The sequence below is a fragment of the Balaenoptera borealis genome (genome assembly GCF_965194805.1).
Source record: "Balaenoptera borealis genome assembly, chromosome: 4".
Taxonomy (NCBI): Eukaryota; Metazoa; Chordata; class Mammalia; order Artiodactyla; family Balaenopteridae; genus Balaenoptera; species Balaenoptera borealis.
In genome coordinates, this window is record NC_138861.1 from 34,191,687 (window position 1) to 34,217,104 (window position 25,418).

Here is a 25,418-nt window from a genome sequence, read left to right on the forward strand (position 1 = left end):
ACAGTTAACAATACAGTGTTGTATATTTGAAAGTCGCTGAGGGTAAATCTTAAGCATCTTCACCACAGGAAAAAAAAAAAAAAAAGGAGTTACCTATGTGAAGTGTGACAGATGTGTTAATTACCTTGATCTTGGTAATTATTCCACAGTGTATATGTACATCAAAACATCACATTGTACACTTTAAACATATACTTTGCCAAATATGTGTCAATTATTCCTCAATAAAGGTGGAAAAAAAGAAAAAAAACCACTCAGGATAAAATGAGCCTTGGTATAAATCAAGACAAACAACCACAGCCATCTTATAAGGTCAACTGCTAGCAGGAACACACCCTATCACTAAAGAAAAAAAGGCAGTTACAGATCTCACAGCTTGAAAAAAAAAATCCTGATACAAACGTGATTTTGATCAATTTCAAAGCAATAAATTATTCATAAAATATTTTTCATAGAAAAAAAGACATAGATGAGCTTAATTTTGACTTAGCACTGACAGAAGAGGTCACCATTTTTCTTTCCGGCATTATTCCTGTCATAACTCTCTCGGATTTCAATTTCCACAAAGATGATTCTGCCTCTCCTCACTCAAATGATTTTTTCCTACCTTCTCCAGACCACTCATTTCCATCACCAGACTCTAGATCTCATCATTACCAATATCCTGAATCTCCAGATCTCACTTGCAAGCATCTCATTTCCTAATTGTCCTCACTCATTCTCTATCACCAGCAATCTGTAGACTCCATCAGGATCTACAGATCGGTCCAGCTCCTGGCAAAAATTCTGTCTGTGATCTTTCAGGCCAGACCCTAGGCCGTTGCAAAGGCTTTACCAGGCAGGCCTCATGGAAGAAGACTGTCCTCCCCATTCCAGATGTGATGCACAGCTGATGCATCACAGGACCTGAGGGGAGGTGCAGTCAAGCACTCAGGCCCCCAAGGTTCGCCACACTCTCTTCGGCATGCGCCCCTCTTAGCGCAGCACCTTCATTCAGACGCCTCTTTACTAGGATCTTTGGCCAAGACTTTCCTCAGGAGCTTCTGCCTAGACCTTCTTACTGGAAGGAGAGGAAACTTTCTTTTTAATGTTTTTTTTTTTGTTTTAACTGAAGTATAGTTAATTTACAATGTTGTGTTACAGGGGAACATTCATCATCTTATAAAGATAAAACATCAAAGAAATAGAAAAAACCTTTTTTCTTTGTGATGAGATCTCTTAAGGTTTACTCTCAGAGTAGAGTAGATCATTTTAAAGCTGGCCCCATTCAATAAGAATTACATGAACTACACACATGAGATAAACTCTACCCAACACCTATTGGAAGTCTCTCATGTCTAATGGTAACAGACACTTGGAAGTTAAAAGGATAATTTAATAAAAAACTAAAGCTTAAAGAGGCCGAGGCTACAGAAGCACAGAAAAGATGACAAGTGACATGTGTGATATTACAAGCCAGGAAAATCTTGAATGGGTAGGACTGTTAACAGGTCTCTCAAACTCCTGACTTAGGCTTGACTTGGGTGAGCTTTTGGTGTAAGTAGCAGCCTCTTTCCAAGAACCTGATTTGGTATAGTTCATTTTATGTTGAGCCATCATAATATTCTAGATATTCCTTGTATTTACTCATGTTTGAGGAACTGAGGTAGTTCACTGTCAACCTACCTATGTATTTATTATGATAGACGTTTAGAAGGACTTATCCTCCCCCATGTCAGATTTTCAGTCCCTCCATAGTTGACACTGTTTTCTGCATATCAGGGTGGAGGTACCAGCCCCTGATTTTTGAAAGCTTTGAATATAAGCAGTGATTCATGAAGGCATCTGGCAGGAGAAGTGGTCGCTTTCCAGCTAGTGTTCAAAACATGATCCACTATTTCATATATTTCACTGACTATCTATGCTTTCATTTTAATGCACAAGGTCTTGTCACAGGGCTGACAAAGAGTTAGGTACTCAGTATGTATTAGATAGTATTTCCAGGCTGCCAGCCTTACTCCTTGGTATATATTTTCCACAGTGCAAAATGAATGATCTTCCTAAATAGAAGTCTTATAAAGTCACTACTCAAATTCAAACCATTTGGTGTCTCCTGTTGCACGTGGCATAAAATCAAAATCCACTAAGATGTTTTACCAGATTGTTCAAGACATGGCCACTGTCACTTTCTCAGCCTTACCTCTCAAGTTTCATTCCTGCCTTCTATGTTATAGTCACAGGTAATTTCCATCAGTTCCCCCCACATCTCATGCTCCCACATCTCCAGACTTTGCAAATGCAATTCTCTTCATTTGAACACCTTTTCCCACTCCTCTTTGCCTGGCACTCACAGCCATTGCCTTGGCTATGAATACCCACAGCATCTTGGAATACCAAGTGCATGGTGCTGTTGTGATTGCTAAATTGTCTGTCTCCTGCTCTGGGTTTTAAGCTCTGTGAAGGACAGAAGAATATTTATCTATCTACTTACCTACCTACCTATCTATCTATCTATCTATCATCTATCTATCTATATATGTTTATCTTTGTAAGTCCACAAACTAGCAGACTTCTTGACTCCTGGTAGGTACTCAGTAACGATTTTGGGAGAGTATCAGTAAATGAATAAATAATTTAGACTGCTGCATGGCTTTACACACAGGAAAGGGGTGCTCTGTTCATCATCTAGTCTGGTCAGGAGTACATGTTTATTGGTAAATCTCTCATGTGTTTTATTGACATGAATCAATCCCCAGAGCTCAGTCATCAGGGTTGGTAACCGGACCTTAAAAACCATTAATCCACTGAGCTGCAACCACCTTAGCCTGACTAGGCTGAGGTTAACTAAGTAAGCTTGCCTTTACTACTTTTTTCAAAGACAAATCCCATAGGTTTAAAGCAGGGATTCCACACTCATATGCCTACGGGGCCAGACAAGCATCCTAAGTGAGCAGCATGGATAAATGCACATCGCGTAATTGTGGGGGGTGGAGGGGGGTGGGGGGGAAGGCAGAGATACTGAATGAAAGGAGAATGCGGGCCTTTACTAAAGGGAGTAGACATTGCTCAGCTCCAGTGAATTATCCCCAGATCTTCTAGCTGGTTTTTTTTTTTTTTTTTACACCTGGAAAACTAAAACTTGCAAGTGAAGCTACTCATTTAAAACTCTGACTTATTAAAATAATGGGGAATAAACAAAACAAATCTATGGCGCCTATCCAGCTTCTGTGAATTATCAATTCATGATCTTGGCTCTAAACCAATGGGAGAGAAGATGTAGAATTTGAGAGGGCAGCCGGTCTGCACTGATCCATCACATCCATCAATGTCCTGACCTTGGATCAGCTCCTTCTACCCAATGACAACTCTAAAACCTCAGTGTTACCTCAAGCACCCTCCTAACACAGACCCTCTCACTCTCAACAGAAGATCTGGATTCCTAATTCATAAAGAAAATCACAGACATTAGGAAACAACTGCCTCATCTTCCCATTCTCAGTCTACACACTTAACTAACATTGAAACCATCCAAACTCAAAGGAGAGGTGATCCTCCTCCTCTTTAAGTGGAATCCTCCCACCATTGCCCCTAAAACATCACCTCCGTTAATTATCCTCTTCCCTCAAAGATCTTCAACTTCATCCTCTGCTCAACTTAGCAACAATTTCATCTTTGGGGGGGGACAAAGCTCCTTTGACTGCCTACTGCCTCCTCCCCTTATCTCCTTTAAATTAAAGCTTATTTTTCATACCGTTCGATAATCTTTACTATTATTATTAGCAAAGATTTATAGAACAGGAAGCAACCATTATTTTTATTGACATATGCTAAGTTTTCTGACTCCCCAAAAATATATTACTTAAGGCCATCTATTTATCTGATAAATATTTATTCTCCTAGTTAAATACCAAGCACTGCTCACAAGTGGCTCATTCTAAAACCCAACTGAGTTCAAAGCTCCTCAACACAGTTGACTCACTCTGCCATGGGTCATGGATCTCCCGCTTATCTGTCATAAAGACAGAATAAAATCAAAGTAGGGAAATGGGCCCAAATTGCTTAGTTGGCAGGAAACACTTATCTATGAGCACAGCCAATGTCGTTACTATACACTGAGTCTTAATGATACTAAAATAAGTTTGGATTAGCTATTCTATTGATATGCAGTTTGTGACTATAGATGGAAGTATAAAAATTCCATATGTATAAAAGAGATTGTGTTTCTGAAAGTTTCAACACAAAAGCCAAAATATGAGACGGACAGGCATGTAGGTAATGTGGGCAATGGTTCTAATGGGTAATCTTTTATCTTGATTATGATCATGTTTTCCAAATCATGAGTTAAGACCCTAGAGTGGGCTATAAAATCAATTTAGTAGATTGCGGCAAGCATTTTTTAAAAGAAATTACATAGAAGAGAATAGAAAATGGAGTGCATGGCACATATAAAAAGTAGTAATTATGTCATGAAAACTATGCAAATTGGTATGTGTGTACATGTGCAGTGGACCACAATATGAAATGTATTTCTTACTGTGGATTGGGGAGATATATATACAAGCACTGGTCATAAATGAGTAACCTATATTCTCTGTCTACACCCTTTCACTTCCTGATCTCAATCTGTTGTTTCTGCTCTAGCAAATCCACTAAAATTGCTCTTGATAATGTCACTGAGAACCTTCTACTTGTCAGATTTGAGGGACCACCTTCAGACACAGTCACAGTTGAATTCTCTGAAGTGCTGAACATTGCTCATACCTCCTTCTGACTTGCGTTGCCTTTGGTTCTGTGACATCACTTTCTAATGATTCTCCTGCTATCTCCCTGGTATATCTCTCTAGATTTTGTTCCCTGGTTCCCCTCCCTCAGTCTTCTCTGGAAATCCTGGTATTTCTGAAGAACAGAACATGGGCCTCAGAGATGCCATACACACTAAGATTGAACTTTACCTATGCCACTTATCACCTCCAGTACTACCTCCCTAGCCCCATCCACTACCGTCTCTTGCCTGGATTATTGCAGTAGCCTAATGACTCATCTCCCCTTGTGTCTATTCTCAAAGGGTAGCCAGAGTGATCCTGGTAAGAAGAAAGTCAGATCAACTCATTCCTTTGATCAGAACCACTCACTGGCTCCACGACCTCCTTAGGGTCTTTGCTCAAATAGCATCTTCCTAGTGAGGATTTCCAAGCCTCTCTCTTTAAATATGTCATTCTAATGCCATTACAAGATGCCCTGTCCTTCTTTCCTGCTTTATTTTTCTCCATAGCCCTTGTCTTAAATACAGTACAATTATTTATTTTGCTTACTGTCTGTCTCCTCTTACTGGGACATAAGATCCAGCAGAGCAAGGATTTCTTATTATTTTGTAGACTACTATATGCCCCGCATCAAGAATTAGTGGTCCATAGTAGGAGGCCGCTAAAATTTATTGAAAGAACGAATGACTATCGTCAATCATGTATTCTTCTTTTGATGGTGGTAGGCCTGAGTACACATGGCCCTGTAACTCTCCTACACTATTCTATGCACTATTATATGTGTAATATGATTTTTAATAGGGCTTTTAGCTATTAAGCAAAATATAAGGGACACTTACAGGAAATTGTCTGAAATTCATAACCAGGGCTTAATCTTGTGTTAGCAGTGTTCCTGCTGGCTGACCCTACAAGATGCAGGTATCTTCACATTGGCTTGGTTGTACAGATAATACAAATGTCCTAGAGATGCTACTCTGGGGTCCTTCTTTGTTATCTACTTCATCATACAATCAATTCTGTTGGCCTAATGGGTGGTAAAGATAATTCGATTCCTTTCCTTTATTTTCCTGACAATAGCCCATAATTGTGTAATGAGAGGAGAAAAATATTAGTAACTTATTTTCCCCTGAATTCCAACCAAATCACAACCTTAGTTTTTTTGTTTATTTACTACTATAGCATTTTAAGAGACATTTGCTCCTGTAAAAACACTAACTAACCCATTAAGAATTTTCCCCTATTAATAAATAAGTACTTTTTCCCTCCATTAGGGAGACAAAAAAAAGTCAATTTAATCAACTTAATCTTCTCTCTACTCCCCTAATTTATCTCCATTTAATTTTCACAAGCTCACAATAACTCACTTAGGCATTACTATTATTCCCATCAATAAATGAGAAATTGAGGCATAAGAGACTAGAAAGCTTGTTCAGGATCACTCAGATGTCAGGTAGAAACGCTATGATTTGACTCTGGAGCCTAAGGCATGGAAGGAGATGTGGATGACAAGATAGAGGAGATATCTTGAGAAATGTGATTGATTGGGGTAAGGGTAAGAGCAACTCCTACATGGCTAGGGTGACCAGGTAAATAATGGTTCTTCCAATGATCTATAGGAGAAAGAGGTTTAGCGTACAAGTTTATAAGATCAATTTTGGATGTAAGCATGAGATGCCTGTGGGAATGAATTTTGAAGCTCAGAATGGTGCCCTGGGCTAGAGATATAAATGTGGAGCTTAAAAGCAGTTAGGTAGAATCCAAAATCCTAGAGGGCAATACGTTCACCCACAAAGAGTTCCCTACATTTGGCGAATAGAAAAAAAAACTGGTTATCTGCGAAAGAGGAGTTTTACTGGAATGAGAGATCGAATGAAAGATTGTTACAGGTCAAAATGTGAATGGTTAGTGAGAAAGCAGAAACGGTGATAGTGATCTACTCCTCTGAGAAATGGTTATTTGCACAGGAGAAGGAAGTGATTGAACACTATCTGGAAGTCACAGGAGCTATTAAAAGTTTCTTTGCTAATCATCTACTTTTGATGCCTTCTAAAATTGACCTTCCTAGAAACATAGCTCTGAAAGTCTCGTGTCCCAGGAAAGACCTTCCTGGAGATGGTTAGCCATCATCTGACTTCCCAGGAACCCTCCTGAAACAGCCCTCCTTAGAAAACATTCCATGTTATGGCCTCTCCCACACCATCAGGGTCCTAGGATCCTGCTCATTGAGGAAAGTTAATCTGTACTGGATGGATGCTAATGGCTTACAGTGTTATTAGGTAACTTTTGTGTTATAAAGCAAGCCCTCTTGGGAATTCATGTTGTATTCTAAAGCAACATTTCACAAAGTTTGCTTTCTTGAAACCTAGCCTCTGGATACAGTGAGTACTACATTGAAATATACTAAAGTAGGAAAGGTTCCATGGTCCACGAATTTTAGGAAATGCTGGGTTAAACAAAGTTAAACAGGTTTCTTTACAGCAGGATTTTCAGAGACTAATATTCTAATGTGCATCATAAAACCACAGGAGGGAGATATAAAATTCAGCATTTTCCAAAATTACCTGATTATGAGACTTTTTAAAAGTGTTATCACGTGGATCCGAAATTTAAGAAGATGCCTTCCCATAGGACCAATGCTAGGGGAGGTTATTTCAGACAATGTGACTGACTGATCAGAGATCAAAATCAACACCATTTTAATTGTACCAAGTACCATCCCATTGAGCAGCCATGTTTGCTTCGGTTCACCCCACTTTTAGCACTCTCTTCACATGATGACATTAATTCGGGCACAGTCCCTTTTATAATGGGGATGGACCCTTGCTTGAATGTTTAAATATTTGCTTTCCCTTTTGATGAACTAAATTCTATGGACTCCATAATAAAACTGGGATTAGGGCATATAGTACATTTCATTTCACAGCCCTGTGTGACTGACTACACGTGAGATAAATCTGGTGAATAAACTTGTTGATCGTTGATATTATTTCCCTGCCTTTTTTTTTTTTTTTCTTTTATAGCTTGTAAGCTCAGTTGTTACCAGGAAAATCAATAAACAAGCTTTCAAGAAAATTTACACCTAGGGAGAAGAAAGACCCTTTTGCCTGGAAGTTATTCTTTTTCTTTTCTAAGGGAGTAATATCCACTCCACAGCCAGAGTTCACTTTCAAGTCAACAGAAGCCCAGTGTCCTCATGAGGACTCTCTGCTGGGAGCACGGGGCCCCCAAGTATTTTCAGAGGGATAGCATTTGTAACTGGGATAACTTCTGTGAATTGAATTTTTCTGAAAGGCAGGCAGGACTAAAGAAAGGGAACTAATGTAGCCAAGAAAATAAACCATTATCCACATGTCCAGGGCCTAGAAAAGAATGCAGGAAAGGCTACAAAAGACAGCCTTTTCATGTGAATGGAAATTAAACATAACCCTATTAACTAGAGCAGAGATTCTCATCTCTGTCCTCTCCTGGAGCTCATACCTAGGAGATAGAGACCACATCCTTTAGAGTTCTGCTCTGGGTCAAAATATTTTGTCATTGCATGCCAGTGTTTAAAGGAGTTAGCCTTGGACCACATGTGGCAAATTAGAGCAGCACCATTCAAAAGAACATAGTAAGATGGTGGAAATGTTCTACAACTTTGCACTGTTCAGTATGATGGCCAGTAGTCACATATAAATACTGAGCACTTGAAATGTAGCTAGTGTCGTTAAAGAACTGAATTGCCAATTTTATTTAATTTTAATGAATTCAAATATAAATAGGCGCATATGACTTGTGGCCACCATATTTAACAGCATAGGGCTAGAAAATGGAAGTGTGAATTCATCAAGTCAGGATTCCCAGCCTTTTAATAGGGGCATAGAGCAATATGCATATCCCAACCCATGTTCCCTAACCATTTCCATCCCTGCAAAGCTACATCACAAAGCCAATGGGGGTTGGGGGAGGAGTGGGGAACAAGCGTTGAAAAAAAATGTCCACAACTACTTGGCAAATTGAAGTAAGTTTAAGTAAAGGCACGGGTCAAAGTGGAATGGCAGTCACTGGGTGGGAGCAGGGTCTGACATATGTTTTAGTAAGTAAAGGGAGTCCTGAGGAGGAGCTACAGGGTAAGAATGTAATGATAGTGTTGCAGTTGTCTATGGCTGCGTAACAAATTACCCCAAAATTTAGTCACTTAAATCTATGACATTTGTTTTGCTCATGAATCTGCAACAACTTGGGCAGGACCCATGGAGGGAAGAGTGAATCTCTGTTCCACTCTTCATCACCTGAATTGTCCCAAGGCTGGGAGCTGGGATCATCTGGGCTTGTTTACTTGGATGATGCTGGCCTTTGGCTGTTAGGCTACCAGCCAAAACACCTTACAAATGGCTACTCCATGAGGCGTGTCTCAGAACATGGTGACTGGGCTCCAAGGGCAAGTGTCTAGAAAAAAAGAAAGTCAGGAGGATTCTGTAAACTCTTTATGACCTCACTTTGAAAGTCCCATAGCATCACTTTGGCAGTACTGCTCTGCTCGTTAGAACAGACACGAATCCACTCAGGTTCAAAGGAAGGGAAAATAGTCTTCACCTCTTGGTGGGGAGTGCCAAGGAGATTCGGGAGGAGCACGTGGATTAGAAATATTGCTGTAGCCATTTTTGCAAAATAATCCATCACTGTTAGATAACATAGTTTAGGCTTCCAATGATAGAAACCTTAGTCAAACCAAACTAATAACAAAATAGAAATTTATTGTTTTAAGAAACCAGTAAGCTTAAAGTTTCAAGTATGGCTGGATCCAGTGGCTCAGATGATATAATTGCAACTTTCTCATACTTGTTCATTCATTCTATGTTTCTTATCTCTTTCTTGTGTGTCTGTCTGTCTGTTGGTCTCTCTCTCTTTCCCCACCCCTAACTGTCCCATTATCCTCTCCAACTGGCAGAACAAAAGATTACTGGCAATTCTAAGTCAATATCCTGATAATTTTTGATCCTAAAGGAAGAATCTTTCTCTTGTATAACAAGTTCATGGAAGAACAGTGATTAATTTTGTTCAGGTCACAAACCCACCCCCTGTCCAATCACTGGGTCCTGGGATATAACATTCCATAATAGGTCAGGTGAAGGTCCCCAGTCCACCCTAGCAATAAGTTATTTAACCTCAATGCATTTCAGTTTTCTCACGTGTAGAATAAAGATTCTGGTAGATTGACTGTAAAAATGACCCTAAGCCTCCACTCTTCTGTATCCAACAAATTGCAGTGTAATTTTGTAGCTCCTTTCATCCAATGGCAGAGTCTATTTTCCCGTCCCTTTATTCCAAGCTAGACTTGAGATTTGCTTGGCCAACAGAATGTGGTTGCAATGGCGCTGTGCTAGTTCTGACTCTTTAGCATTTCTGCTCTTTTTCTCTCTGAACTCTGATACCACCATGAGGACAAGCTCAGTTTAACTGTTGGGGGAACAGAGATTCCACAGAGCAAAGCCAAATCAGCCTAGTTGTCCCAGCCAAAATCACAGACACATGAGATAATTCAGCCAAGATCAGCAAGACAAACCCACAGTTGACTTTCCAGCTGACTGCAGAGACATGAGCAAACCTGCTAAGACCAGGGTAAACCACCCACATAATCTGCAGACTTGTGCCAATGAGTTTTGCTCATTGGGTGTTTGTTCCACAGTATTAATGACAAAACTGAAACAGAGATAACAGTAGGCCCTAATGCTTTGTACTGTGTTTAGAACAGTGCCTGGCATCAAATAAGCAGTCAATAAATATTTGCTATTATTATTATCCATGACAGCACCACACAGAATGTGTTTCCCAGCTTCCTGAAGAAAATGGAGATGTCTACCACAAGTGTCGTGAGAGCTAACAGAGAATACTGATCTATCAAATTTTTTGCGGTTTTAATAAATTAGTAAGAAAAGTATCAAAAGCTAAGCATATTCTAATAATGGAAAGTAAGATATTTATTGCCAATGTAGTAAAAGTACATAATCTCCAAAGCCCTTCACACGTCCTGTACAAACATCTAATATCTGACCTATGCACAGCTAACATATCACCAATTAGATCAAATATCAAACTTCTCCCAGGAAAAAAATGGACAGTAACATTTTTATTACATGATTAACTGTTGTTAATGATATTTATATTGAGTCAAAAGTTGGGACAAGAGTAACTTTATCTGCTCTAGTATTTTCCGACATAATAGTTTTATGTCTGATGCTATTTTCAGCTGCAGACTTTAAAAGAATACATGCATTGTTTCCAAGAAAACATTATTATACACCTTACCTTTACAAAAACTAGAGAAGCACATGACTGAGGTTCAACTCGCTGATCACTGTGTGCATATGGTGTGTGTGTGGGGAGCTGGGGTTTGCTTCATGACTACTCTTCTCTGTCTACCCTCTCTCTCCCTCAGATAAGTCATTCACCCACTTAAACAGCTTTGGGCAAATTCCATAAGTTTCCAAACTCACGCTGTAACTTCTCTTTTGAACTCAACTCCACATTTCCGTTGCTGTTTGACTTTTGTATTTGGATGTTCTGCCATCTCCTCATCCTCAAAAAATGTGAATTCGTTGCCTCTCTGGCCATCACCCAACAAACACGTGTATGGTGTTATGTGATCAGACAAGGGAAGGAAATCTCCTAATTCAGTTCCTTACACATAACAAAAGCAGGGTGAGTGATAATTCTCACCAATCCTGTTATTACTCCTGTTCTCCAGTTTTGTCTTCATACCCTAGGTATGGCTATGGCAAGTATTATTATCCTATTTTATTGAAGAGGAAAATAATACACCCAGTTGTATAGATCGTCAAATATAAAAGTACTGGTGGGCGGGCAGGTAGAGCTGCAAATACACACTGATGAGATTAATAATCACTGTATGAAGAAGGAGAAGAGTTGAGGCTAAATTTTATGGAAGTGAATTTTGAGACCGACTTGAAAGAATTCATAGTAGCTAACATATATTAAGCACTTACTATGTGCCAATAACTATTACAAGTTAATATTAATATGCTAAGTTAATATTAACATTAACTCAATTATTTATGTATTTTTCTTTAACAGTTTTGTACAATAAACCAATATGAGATCCCCTGGGTTAAACAGCCTGCATTAGGTCAGGCAGCAGTAAGCTAATAAATCAGCAATCTGGAATTTGAATGCAGACCATCTGGCTCCTGAGAAGTGTCCCTACCACACTCTGCTTTCTGAAATGAAGAATAAGAAGTTGGGGAGGGGAGAAAAAAGTAACAGCAAATGCAAAGTCAACAAGGTAGAAATAAGTCAATCATACACAGGCGTGGGACTCAACCAGGTTGTACGGGCTACGAAGCCACACCTGGGTGAGGAATTGGGTGGAAATGAGGTTGGGAGGATTTGAGATGCAGCAGCAGAGAAGCGGTCTTTGAACGTCAGGCTGAGTTGTTTGGACTTCTGGAACCACCCAAAGGGAACCTGACCCTCTGTCTGCTTTAACTTAATCCGTGTCAACACGCAGGCAAAAGAACAGGTTGAAGAGAAGGCACTGGTGCATATGGAAGTGGGAGTAAGTTTCTTAATGTGGAGCTAAAACACTTTGAAACTGGCAGCATCTCTCACTCAAAAGACTTCACATACATCTGTGTCATTGAACTATCTGCAAATGATGAAAAGAGGGACAGACTGAAGACAGATGCCCTGGTCACATCCCAGTCCTGACCCCCTTCTGGAGGGTTAAGTTCTGGAAGCACCGGGACTGTAATAGCTCAAGCAAGCTGTGTGCTTCCGCACCAGGTTCAATGCTGAGAGTGCCTTAACTGAACATCTGGCTAATAATGTACCTTCCATGTATTAATGGCACTTACTCACTGCACCTGCTCCATCTGAGGAAATTACGTGGGTCAAGTAATGGCAGCATGATTTCAAATGTTTGCCTCATCACCTACAAACATAATCAAAGAATAACAACCACAGTCTTGGGGAAAATCTTGGTAAGTCTTTTTCACTAGCAGTTCTAAAACAGAAAGGCAGAAGATAAGAAACTTGCTGATAATCTCGTAAACCAATAATTCTCAAATATAACAAGTTCAATGTGAAAGGAATTATTTCCTTAGCCCCCTCCCCGAACCAACTAAAACAATTTTTTGAAAATCTTAAAAGTGATAAGGGTGTAACATCTACAATTAGTATATTCCTTGGTGAAACTGGTTTCAGGAAAGGAAATGTTTCCACAATTCTCTTTTCCAACTTTTGCTAAGGTATTTTTAAAAATGCATTGAAAGCAGAATTTTTCCAGAAGAGTTGTTCCAAATGGGAACCTTTTTTCATACCTTTTTCATAACCACTTAAAAATCTGCTTGGTGCTTAGCCAACTCATAACTAATCACCTAAGACTGAGTTTCAACTGATAACTAAAATCCAGCAGATTAGTCTGAATCTTCCTGGTAATGTGAGTCAGATTTGACCAAATATTAACTGCATTGTTTAAAATAACATTACTAGTATCTATTGAACATTGACCAATACTACGATTTTTTATTAATTTCTGGAAAAAAAAAGCATTTGCTTTAATTTTACCTGCCATTTTAAGGACTCGACAATGACGTGTATTTATATTTCATGAAAAATCGCGTTCTTTTTGTAGTTCTAGATTGTTTTCTTTGTCAGCTGGTGAGCAAACACCCATAATACTCTTTGGCATCTATCAAAATGTTCTGAGTATCTTGTGACAAGATAGCACAGATCCGAGAAAGTTTAGACATTACTAAGGAGACAGTGCACAGATGTGGATGCTGAAAAATTAATAACACACCATCTTCTGATAGGCTGTAGCTCCAAAATTGCTTCTACAGAAGCAGAATGAAACAAGCCCAAAGCACAAATATTCGTGCCATCGCAGCATAAATGAATCATAAAGCATTAACACAGAAATTTCAAGCTTTGGCAGCAGGTCCAATTTCTGAGCAATTCCTCAGCCTCACACATATTCTTCATGTCATCTCATTGGTAGAGAGAATAGTGGGAGTAAAAGTAACCTGTCACATGTGAACAAAAACAAGTTGAAAAAATATTTAAATATTTTATGATGCTTGTAGTCTTCCTCCTTATATCTCAAAAAATATTTTTTTAACCTGCAAAACAGGTACTTACTATCCTCAGGTAAGATGTTCTAATGAAGTATCAATTTTGTTACTAATTAAGGCCCCAGGAACCCTAGGAGGCTGCTGCTGACATCTAGTGGCATAATTTTTTAAACGTTATACGCATTAAAAACATAAATCTAGAGAGAGAAAGGGACAGATATGCATACATATGCGCCTGCAAAGTCTAGTGGACAGCCCATGTTACGAATTATTTGCCTCTGCTCACACCACTCTGCCTCCAATGACGTGCTTCCCCTTCCAAAGTAAGGCTACTACTGCAAAACTGAAGAAAGGAAAACCAACACATCTGCTAAAGCCTTAAAGGAACCGTTTACCCTCACAGTCCTGTGTCTTTTACTGGGAATTGCCAGTTCCCTGGAAGCCCCAATTCCCAAAAGCCCTGTCCCGACCCTAACAGTCCTAATTTTATCTGAATTTCCCAAATAACCACAGTCCATCCCCAGTTTCCACACCTATTAGCATTTAGGTACTTTTAGGGTGCCAGCCTAAAGAGATTTGACTGTAGAGCTGAGCATATGTTATTTCAGACTGCATGTCCACAAACATACCTGCACATTCAAAATGGCCATGAAATCCCTATGCGTGAGATTCAATAATTATTGAAAACTTAAAAATAGCTCTCAGGGACTGCTTTAACGTTTCCAACCATCCACATGAATGATGAAATTGATATTGATGTGAAAAATGGTAAGGAGCATAGAGAGAACTTCTACAAGCAAGTAAAAAGATTTATTCTGTAGCCTCTATCTGTCTGTATGTATGTGTGTATAAGGGGTGCATATGTGTGTGTGTAAAACAAGAGAAAGACTCAAGTTCTACCCATACCCCATTCCCCCTAAAGCACTTGTGAGTATAGCAGGTAAACACTGAATTGATGAATGAGGTGGCAAATTACAATATAACATTTTCCCCCTATTGATTCTAATGTAAGATATGAAATGGGTAGTGTTTTACTTTTAGGCAAAAGTGTCTTTGTGGAGTAGCTCAGGTTAGATTTTCCTCCCATCACATGTGCAGAGTGGTACAAAGCCAATGGGTGATCGAATTAGGCAATGTCCCTTTGGTGAAGGGAGTGTACTTTTTTCTTTTTTAATTAATTACTTTTTTGTGTGTGTGGCTGCATTGGGTCTTCGTTGCTGGGTGTGGGCTTTCTCTAGTTGCGGTGAGCGGGGGCTATTCTTCGATGCGATGTGCGGGCTTCTCATTGCCGTGGCTTCTCCGGCCATGGAGCACAGGCTCCAGGCACGCGGGCCTCAGCAGTCTTGGCACGCGGGCTCCAGAGCGCAGGCTCAGTAGTTGTGGCGCACGGGCTTAGTCGCTACGCGGCATGTGGGATCCTCCCGGACCAGGAATCGAACCGTGTCCCCTGCATTGGCAGGCGGACTCCCAACCACTGCGCCACCAGAGAAGTCCGGGAGTGTATCTCAAGAGTTGAAAATTATTTGCCTTATAAATTAGTATATTTGAATTTAGATTTTATTCACATTGAAAAGATATGATAAAGGGAGAGAAGATTCTCAAGTTAGTCCTAATTAATACAAAACTTTGCTAAATTATAATTCTCATAGTACAAAGGAATCTTCTAGCCTTTTAAATATTCCTTCGGTGGAAATCTTAGAGATGCAAGGACCTCATTCATTCAAAGTCTATTTCACTCACAAGTGGGAGTAAAAGTAGATGACAGAAGGATCTTCCTTATGGTCACACTGAAGGAAAAAATGTCCCATGTCTGTGTGTGTATCTTTACACATAATAAAGTTCTATATGTACATATACATACATATTTAAACACACGCACACAAGAGAACTACTACAGAGCAATATATGCAAATCAGTGACAGTGTGACAGATAGTGTATCTAGGTTACTTTACGGACTAAATATGGGTTAAGGAAGAGAAATAGTTGTAGCATGATGAGGAACTCAGAAAGCCCCCTAAAGAACAGTTTTAAGGTTACGTAGGCTTTGGAATAAGGAAAAAGAAGACTGGGCATTCCGAGTGGAGTTATCAGCATAAGGAAAGACAAGAATGTTTAGGGTATACAGTGTAGTAAGAGAGAAACCAATACAGTAAGAAACAGATGTGGGGAGTCGATGCAAGAACTTGAACATTAGCAGGAGACAATTCTAGACAATGCTATGGCTTCTATATGACTATTCCATTAAGACTATTCTTGGGATTTTTCTTTAAAGTTTTAAAAAGATGGAGTATCCCACAGAATCTAATACTCAGAAGAGTAAAGAGTACCAAGAACTCTGGCAAATGATGAAAATCATAAAAAAACAAAAAAGGCAAATTCATAAAAATGATCATAATAACTCTTCCTCATATAAAGTCCTCTTTAAGAATTACTTTTTATCACTTCTCAATGAAAGTGTTCAATGATTTGTTCTCTGACTTTCAGTTTAAATTCTCTTTGGGAGCATGTATGCCTGATGTTATAACTCTATTTCTGTAAAGCATTGTGTCTATCCTATGTGAATTAGTCCAAGCATCTTGACAATTACATCACCCCTTTCATCACATGTGTAGAGGTATTTGTAACTCTCATTGTAATTCATGGTCATTAACTTATTAATCAACCTGAAAATCTGATGCTTTACTTTCCATTGTTACTTTATAGTAGTTTATAAAAAATAATATAATTTGTAATAAGCTCTTAAAATATCAGAAGAATTTTACCCTTTAAAAAAATTTTCAATGTGTACTACATCTACAAAATATTCTACAACCAATAATAATAAACCACAATGAAACCAACCTCTAAACAATATATTTATACCTTATTTCTTAGTGCCCTAGAACAAAAAGAACACTGTATACTAACTAGCCTTATGACAGTTTATTTTCAGTTCTCAAAAATGTATTTAGAGTACATCAAAAAACTGCTGAACCCTTAATATCCCATTTCATTTTCCTACAGAGAAGTTAAATATATATGAGAATAATACTTAATATTCCTACATAACACAAATAAATTACAAACATGAAATTTTCTTAATTGAAATTCAACTTATTTCCAGGACATATAAACCTGTGTAAAAACAGAACAGAATAATGGTCTCTATTTTTATGCATAATCTTACTAGGTACAGAGAAGGATATTTTAACCCAACTAGGTAAAATTGCCTCTATTTTTGGGTGACAAAATTAAGAATATTGTGACCAACAGACATCAATAACTTTACATAACGAAACACTACATGAAAACTTATTTTAGACCCTTTTTGAAAAAATCAAATGTAGAACTTTCAGGTATCTGCACACACAAAAGTACCTGTTAACCCAAAAGACTGCTCTCCGAGCCCCATTGCCAGAGTTAATGCTACACAAAATGAGTGTGTTAGTCATCACGTGCAACTGAGAAAGGCTGAATGGTCCCATTTGTCCAAAAATAGCACCTTCACTAATATGCCTTGAACTTCTACTATTTAAACACTGAAATTTAAATGCATATATCCCGTTTAGGATAATAGAGACAGAGCATCAGAACATTAGCACTCTTTGTCTTATTAACAGGAATATTTTATAAAGTTGCAAACACCCCTATTTCAATGAGTCCAAAGGACCAACCTAAAGAGGTGATGACATGAACACCATTTCTCACACCCCAGTTACTCCTTCACACCCCACTCCCAACCTCCACACAAAAACCAGCATCCTAGAGTATAATCTCTTTGGGAGTGTTATCAGACCAAAGTGCTTGGACTGCCAATATACAGAACTGGTTCTTTATTGGCACATCGGGGAGAAGCAAACTTTGTTACTCCGGGTACATGATGCTGGACGTTCTGCCACATTAATGGGACTTTCCCTCCTACACCTCAACCCTTTCTTTACTACATTCAGTTCGAAGTAAGTTTATCCCTATCTTAAATAAATGAAATCAAAGCCTAATAAAATTGAATGTATTAGTATATACATACCTCCGAAAAAAGAAAAATTTCACATGAATGCATCCTGGGTAGTTTGTGCTTCCTCTCTTCATCCTTATTTTCATTCTAAAGGGCATGGATCCTTGACCCTCTTCATTAGCTCCATCTCACTCAGTGTGTTTCCTTCTCTGTCTTTACTGTGTCATCTTCTGCTGATTCCGCCTCAGCCAGCATTTTTCTACCATACATCTCCCTATGCTTGTATCACAGCACTCAGCTTCAACCCCTTCCACATACTGTCTAGGTATTAGTTCTCATTATAATGCCTCTCTTTAGGGAGTCACAGTTAATAGTTCTAAGCTAAAGGAAACCCTCCATTGATTTCATTAACCATTTTAAAAATACCTTACAGTTTGACTTAACATTTTAGTATAGTGTGCCTACAATTGAAAATCACCATTACAGGAGAGAAGCTACTTCTTTAAGGGGTTTACTCCTCCCTTGAAGCATTAACTAAAAGCCAAAAATAAGTAGAAACACCCCAGTTTGTAATTCAACCTAACAATTTATTTTTGCTCCACTGCAAATTAAAGTTCATAAACCAGTTTTCTGCTGATGTCCATTAAATTCAAATGCTTCCTTTGTTTCAGCACTCATTTGTTTTATAGGAATTCGACAATTTGTCAAAAATAGAGCCCAGTTAGTTCCAATTAGTATGTGACCTAGTACACATTTCAACAAATCCAGTATGTGTGTTGATATATACAAAGCAACATCATATCTTCATAGCTATATAAGCAGATAGTATTGATAGATGGGTTTAGTTCCCACCACAATTCTAACTTTTCAGAAACTTTTCTATTAAAAACTCTTTTGAGACATCACCTTTATTCATAAATCATACACACATTTTATATCTGCATCTAGGCTCCACTTTGCTTACATGTATATGTCATTAGAATATTTGCATGATTGTTCATATTCTTAGGCTAACATATATAAACAAAACACATAGCAATTGGAAAATTTAGCAACTAAATATGCAATCATTGAGTATAATCAGGCATGCTATTCAACAACTGTATGATATAATTCAATCTTTCCAAAGAAAATATATGTTTTGTGTAAGAGTGTCTTCGTCAAACTCGATGAAGTTTTTCTAGGAATTTGTACTGAACTTTTTTGTCTATTAAAAAAATAATATGTAAAGCCATCTGACTGATGCTTAAATAAGAGGAAAATTTTAATTAAAAGAATCTGATTCTCTTATTGTCTACCATTTGTAAATGTAATACACTAATTGGACCTATTTCCAAACAAAGAGAGTACAATCTTCTAGTCAAGATCCTATCCACACATTAACATAAATGCAAGAGTAGTGTCGGAAAATTAATCATTAACCACAGTGCTTCAAGCTAATATATATTTTAAAATTTACTGGTCACTTCCTAAATATGATGGTCATCAAAAATCATTCCTTTTACTTTTCAGATAATGATTTACTTTTTTGATGGATTATTCAATAGTTAAAACCAGTAATCAAGAAAAACCAACCAGTTGAATGTATCAGAGTTAAACAGACTAATATATATATTAAAATAAGCATTACCTTGGTCTGATTTTTCATAAAGGATAGCAGATCTCTTGCCAGGTGACACCATTTCTTTGGGTTCTGTGGGTAAAAAGAAAAGAGACTAATAAAAACCTTTCTTTTCACCCTTTAAATGCTTCTTTAAAAATATTTATTAGTAATAAAGGTCAGAGAAGAAAATCATTTAACAAAATATTCAGCTCCATTCAGCAGCTGCCTTGGGAACCACTTGCTTTAAATGACAAATAACTTCCCAAAAGCTCCCCTCTCCCCTGCAGCTGAAAACAAGGGTGACTGCCACAGATCCTCAGCCCTGTTTTCTTTGCTTCTCTCTCTTTTCTCACATGGGAACAAGACTAGCACTCAAGCAAGGAAAAGAATTAGCTTCAATCATTTCAAAAGATAAGATGTAATCCATGTTGGGACAGAACATTTACTTGGAATGCAACAGACTGAAATGGAATTTGCAATTATCTAACTTAGATTCCTCCCTCCCCCAGTGAGTATGGCTTTTAAAATATTTGTGCAAGTTTGGGTGTTTTTCTATTCTGTCTTTCCACAAAATTGATAAAATGAGATACTGTGAATTGACATGGTAAATAATTGCAGATTACCCTCCTTAGGAGCTGCAATTTTAGAGCTTTTCTAAGCTGCAGTGAGGACAAAAGTACTTTATAGGAGACAAAAGTTATGAAAATATATCTTATTCCTTCCCTTAGCATATAACCATCTTGAGGAGTGTCCCAGGAAGGATTTTATTGCATCATTATCTGAATGTTCAGATTGCAGGATAAGAAATTCAAGTCTAAGCCATAGCTCTCCAGGAAGGACTATCACATAGATAGGTAAGAATTTTAAATTCACCCCTTAAGAAAGTTATTTGACTGAAGAAATGTTAACAGTTAAAAGCAACATTGATTACTTGACTGTAACAGTCATTATAAGAACAGTCATATAACTGCAATCACCAAAACATCTTACTAGCTGTGTGAACGTAGGCAAGGAAATTAAACTCTGTAAACCTTCCTTTCTCACCTGTAATATCGAAATGCTAATTCTTTCTACTTCATAGAACTGATAGGATAAATAGGTGAGATAAATACACAGAAAGGACACAGAATTAATGAATGTTAGCCAATATAATTATGAACATCACTATTACTATTATTATCATTGTTCTCCTTTAAAAAAAAAAAATCTTGCAACCCCTTTGAAAATCACTGCCCTGGTGAGCCACATGGTGGAATGATTAAAATCCTACCATACTGGATGGTATTTAATTTGCTGATTTATTAGTCACACTCTGTGATGGCAAAGGAAATAAAGAGTTCTTTTAGGTCTTTGGGCAGGTAAGGGAAAAAGATTAAACAGCATTTCAGGAGAATAAGTAACCTGTCACTCCACTGCAGTAGCTTCCTTTGACTTTGCTGGGGATTTTAATTTAAAGATGTCCTCCAAGAAATTGGGATACTTCAAGATTCACTTAAAGCAAATGACCAATGTCTGCTCTTGTAAATACTCAATCCAATTCAGAAAACATCTACTGAGCTCCGATTGCAAGGAAGGGTATACCACAGACTTTAGAGAAACCATTATAAATAGAAAGGACTCAAGAAAAACAGTTTAGTGGAAGAAAGGTTTGTAAGTAATTCATGAAAAAACCATCATTAAACAACATACAACAAGACCCATATATATGCTGTCTACAAGAGACCCACTTCAGACCTAAGGACACATACAGACTGAAAGTGAAGGGATGGAAAAAGATATTCCATGCAAATGGAAATCAAAAGAAAGCTGGAGTAGCAATTCTCATATCAGACAAAATAGACTTTAAAACAAAGACTATTACAAGAGATAAAGAAGGACACTACATAATGATCAAGGGATCAATCCAAGAAGATATAACAATTGTAAATATTTATGCACCCAACATAGGAGCACTTTAATACATAAGGCAAATACTAACAGCCATAAAAGGGGAAATCGACAGTAACACAATTATAGTAGGGGACTTTAACACCCCACTTTCACCAATGGACAGATCATCCAAAATGAAAATAAATAAGGAAACACAAGCTTTAAATGACATATTAAGCAAGATGGACTTAATTGATATTTATAGGACATTCCATCCAAAAACAACAGATTACACTTTCTTCTCAAGCGCTCATGGAACATCTCTAGAATAGATCATATCTTGGGTCACAAATCAAGCCTTGGTAAATTTAAGAAAATTGAAAACGTATCAAGTATCTTTTCTGACCACAACGCTATGAGACTAGATATCAATTACAGGAAAAACTTGGTAAGAAATACAAACACATGGAGGCTAAACAACACACTACTTAATAACCAAGAGATCACTGAAGAAATCAAAGAGGAAATCAAAAAATACCTAGAAACAAATGACAATGAAAACACAATGGCCCAAAACCTATGGGATGCAGCAAAAGCAGTTCTAAGAGGGAAGCTTATAGCAATACAATCCTACCTTAAGAAACAAGAAACATCTCAAATAAACAACCTAACCTTATACCTAAAGCAATTAGAGAAAAAAGAACAAAAAAACCCCAAAGTTAGCAGAAGGAAAGAAATCATAAAGATCAGATCACAAATAAATAAAAAAGAAATGAAGGAAACGATAGTAAAGATCAATAAAACTAAAAGCTGTTCCTTTGAGAAGATAAACAAAATTGATAAACCATTAGCCAGACTTATCAAGAAAAAAGGGAGAAGACTCAAATCAACAGAATTTGAAATGAAAAAGGAGAAGTAACAACTGACACTGCAGAAATAAAAAGGATCATGAGATTACTACAGCAACTAGATGCCAATAAAATGGACAACCTGGAAGAAATGGACAAATTCTTAGAAATGCACAACCTTCCAAGACTGAACCAGGAAGAAATAGAAAATATAATCAGACCAATCAGAAGCACTGAAATTGAAACTGTGATTAAAAATCTTCCAACAAACAAAAGCCCAGGACCAGATGGCTTAACAGGCGAATTCTATCAAACATTTAGAGAAGAGCTAACACCTATCCTTCTCAAACTCTTCCAAAATATAGCAGAGGGAGGAACACCCCCAAACTCATTCTACAAGGCCACCATCACTCTAATACCCAAACCAGACAAAGATGTCACAAAGAAAATTAAAGGCCAATATCACTGATGAACATAGATGCAAAGATCCTCAACAAACTACTAGCAAACAGAATCCAACAGCAAATTAAAAGGATCATACACTATGATCAGGTGGGGTTTATCCCAGGAATGCAAGGATTCTTCAATATACACAAATCAATCAACGTGATACACCATATTAACAAATTGAAGGAGAAAAACCATATGATCATCTCAATAGATGCAGAGAAAGCTTTCAACAAAATTCAACACCCATTTATGATTAAAACCCTCCAGAAAGTAGGCATAGAGGGAACTTTCCTCAACATAATAAAGGCCATATATGACAAACCCACAGCCAACATCGTCCTCAATGGTGAAAAACTGAAACCATTTCCACTAAGATCAGGAACAAGACAAGGTTGCCCACTCTCACCACTATTATTCATCATAGTTTTGGAAGTTTTAGCCACAGCAATCAGAGAAGAAAAAGAAATAAAAGGAATCCAAATCGGAAGAGAAGAATTAAAGCTGTCACTGTTTGCAGATGACATGATACTATACATAGAGAATCCTAAAGATGCTACCAGAAAACTCCTAGAGCTAATCAATGAATTTGGTAAAGTAGCAGGATACAAAATTAATACCCAGAAATGTCTTGCATTCCTATAGACTAATGATGAAAAATCTGAAAGTGAAATTAAGAAAACACTCCCATTTATCATTGCAACAAAAAGAATAAAATAGCTAGGAATAAACCTACCTAAGGAGACAAAAGACCTGTACGCAGAAAATTATAAGACACTGATGAAAGAAATTAAAGATGATATCAACAGATGGAGAGAGATACCATGTTCTTGGATTGGAAGAATCAACACTGTGAAAATGACTCTACTACCCAAAGCAATCTACAGATTCAATGCAATCCCTATCAAACTACCACAGGCATTTTTCACAGAACTAGAACAAAAATTTCACAATTTGTATGCAAACACAAAAGACCCCGAATAACCAAAGCAATCTTCAGAAAGAAAAACGGAGCTGGAGGAATCAGGCTCCCTGACTTCAGTCTATACTACAAAGCTACAGTAATCAAGACAATATGGTACTGGCACAAAAACAGAAATATAGATCAATGGAACAGGATAGAAAGCCCAGAGATAAACCCATGCACATATGGTCACCTTATCTTTGATAAAGGAGGCAAGAATATACAATGGAGAAAAGACAGCCTCTTCAATAAAGTGGTGCTGGGAAAACTGGACAGCTACATGTAAAAGAATGAAATTAGAACACTCCCTAACACCATACACAAAAATGAACTCAAAATGGATTAAAGACCTAAATGTAAGGCCAGACACCATCAAACTCTCAGAGGAAAACATAGGCAGAACACTCTATGACATAAATCACAGCAAGATCCTTTTTGACCCACCTCCTAGAGAAATGGAAATAAAAACAAAAATAAACAAATGGGACCTAATGAAACTTAAAAGCTTTTGCACAGCAAAGGAAACCATAAACAAGACGAAAAGACAACCCTCAGAATGCGAGAAAATATTTGCAAATGAAGTAACTGACAAAGGATTAATCTCCAAAACGTACAAGCAACTCATGCAGCTCAATACCAAAAAAGCAAACAACCCAATCCAAAAATGGGCAGAAAACCTGAATAGACATTTCTCCAAAGAAGATATATAGATTGCCAACAAACACATGAAAGAATGCTCAACATCATTAATCATTAGAGAAATGCAAATCAAAACTACAATGAGATATCATCTCACACCGGTCAGAATGGCTGTCATCAAAATATGTACAAACAATAAATGCTGGAGAGGGTGTGGAGAAAAGGGAACCCTCTTGCACTCTTGGTGGGAATGTAAATTGATACAGCCACTATGGAGAACAGTATGGAGGTTCCTTAAAAATCTAAAAATAGAAGTACCATACGACCTAGCAATCCCACTACTGGGCATATACCCTGAGAAAACCATAATTCAAAAAGAGTCATGTACTCAAATGTTCATTGCAGCTCTATTTACAATAGTCATGACATGGAAACAACCTAAGCATCCATCAACAGATGAATGGATAAAGAAGATGTGGCACATATATACAATGGAATATTACTCAGCCATAAAAAGGAATGAAACTGAGTTATTTGTAGTGAGGTGGATGGACCTAGAGTCTGTCATACAGAGTGAAGTAAGTCAGAAAGAGAAAAACAAATACCGTATGTTAACACATATATATGGAATCTAAAAAACAAACAAACAAAATGGTCATGAAGAACCTAGGGGCAAGATGGGAATAAAGACACAGACCTACTAGAGAATGGACTTGAGGATACGGGGAGGTGGAAGGGTAAGCTGGGACAAAGTGAGAGAGTGGCATGGACATATATACACTACCAAATGTAAAATAGATAGCTAGTGGGAAGTAGTCGCATAGCACAGGGAGATCAGCTCGGTGCTTTGTGACCAGCTAGAAGGATGGGATAGGGAGGGTGGGAGGGAGGGAGATGCAAAAGCGAAGAGATATGGGGATATATGTATATGTATAACTGATTCACTTTGTTATAAAGCAGAAACTAATACACCATTGTAAAGCAATTATACTCCAATAAAGATGTTAAAAAAAAAACAACAACAACATACAATGTGTTGAAGCAACAGAACAAATTGAAAGAATATTCTGCAGTTAGGAAAGGGTCATTTAAAAAATAATCATATGACATCACTTATATGTGGAATCTAAAAAATGATACAAATGAACCTATTTACAAAACATAAATGGACTCACAGACATAGAAAACAAACTTAGGTTACCAAAGGGAAAGGGGGGTGGGGGGGAGGGGTAAATTAGGAGTTTGGGATTAACATACACACACTACTGTATATAAAATACATAACCAACAAGGACCTACT

The 25,418-nt window shown here is 37.7% G+C and overlaps 1 protein-coding gene across 1 annotated transcript in view; it reads right to left on the reverse strand.

Annotated features, from left to right (window-relative positions):
- Positions 1-25,418, reverse strand: part of LOC309628519 (uncharacterized protein) — a gene marked incomplete at its 5' end in the record, with an annotated part of 305,036 nt that overhangs the window by 144,364 nt on the left and 135,254 nt on the right. Inside the window, one exon of the mRNA XM_082391609.1 lies at positions 19,379-19,441. Coding sequence (XP_082247735.1) covers positions 19,379-19,441 — 63 coding nt within the window. The remainder of the gene's footprint in view (positions 1-19,378; positions 19,442-25,418) is intronic.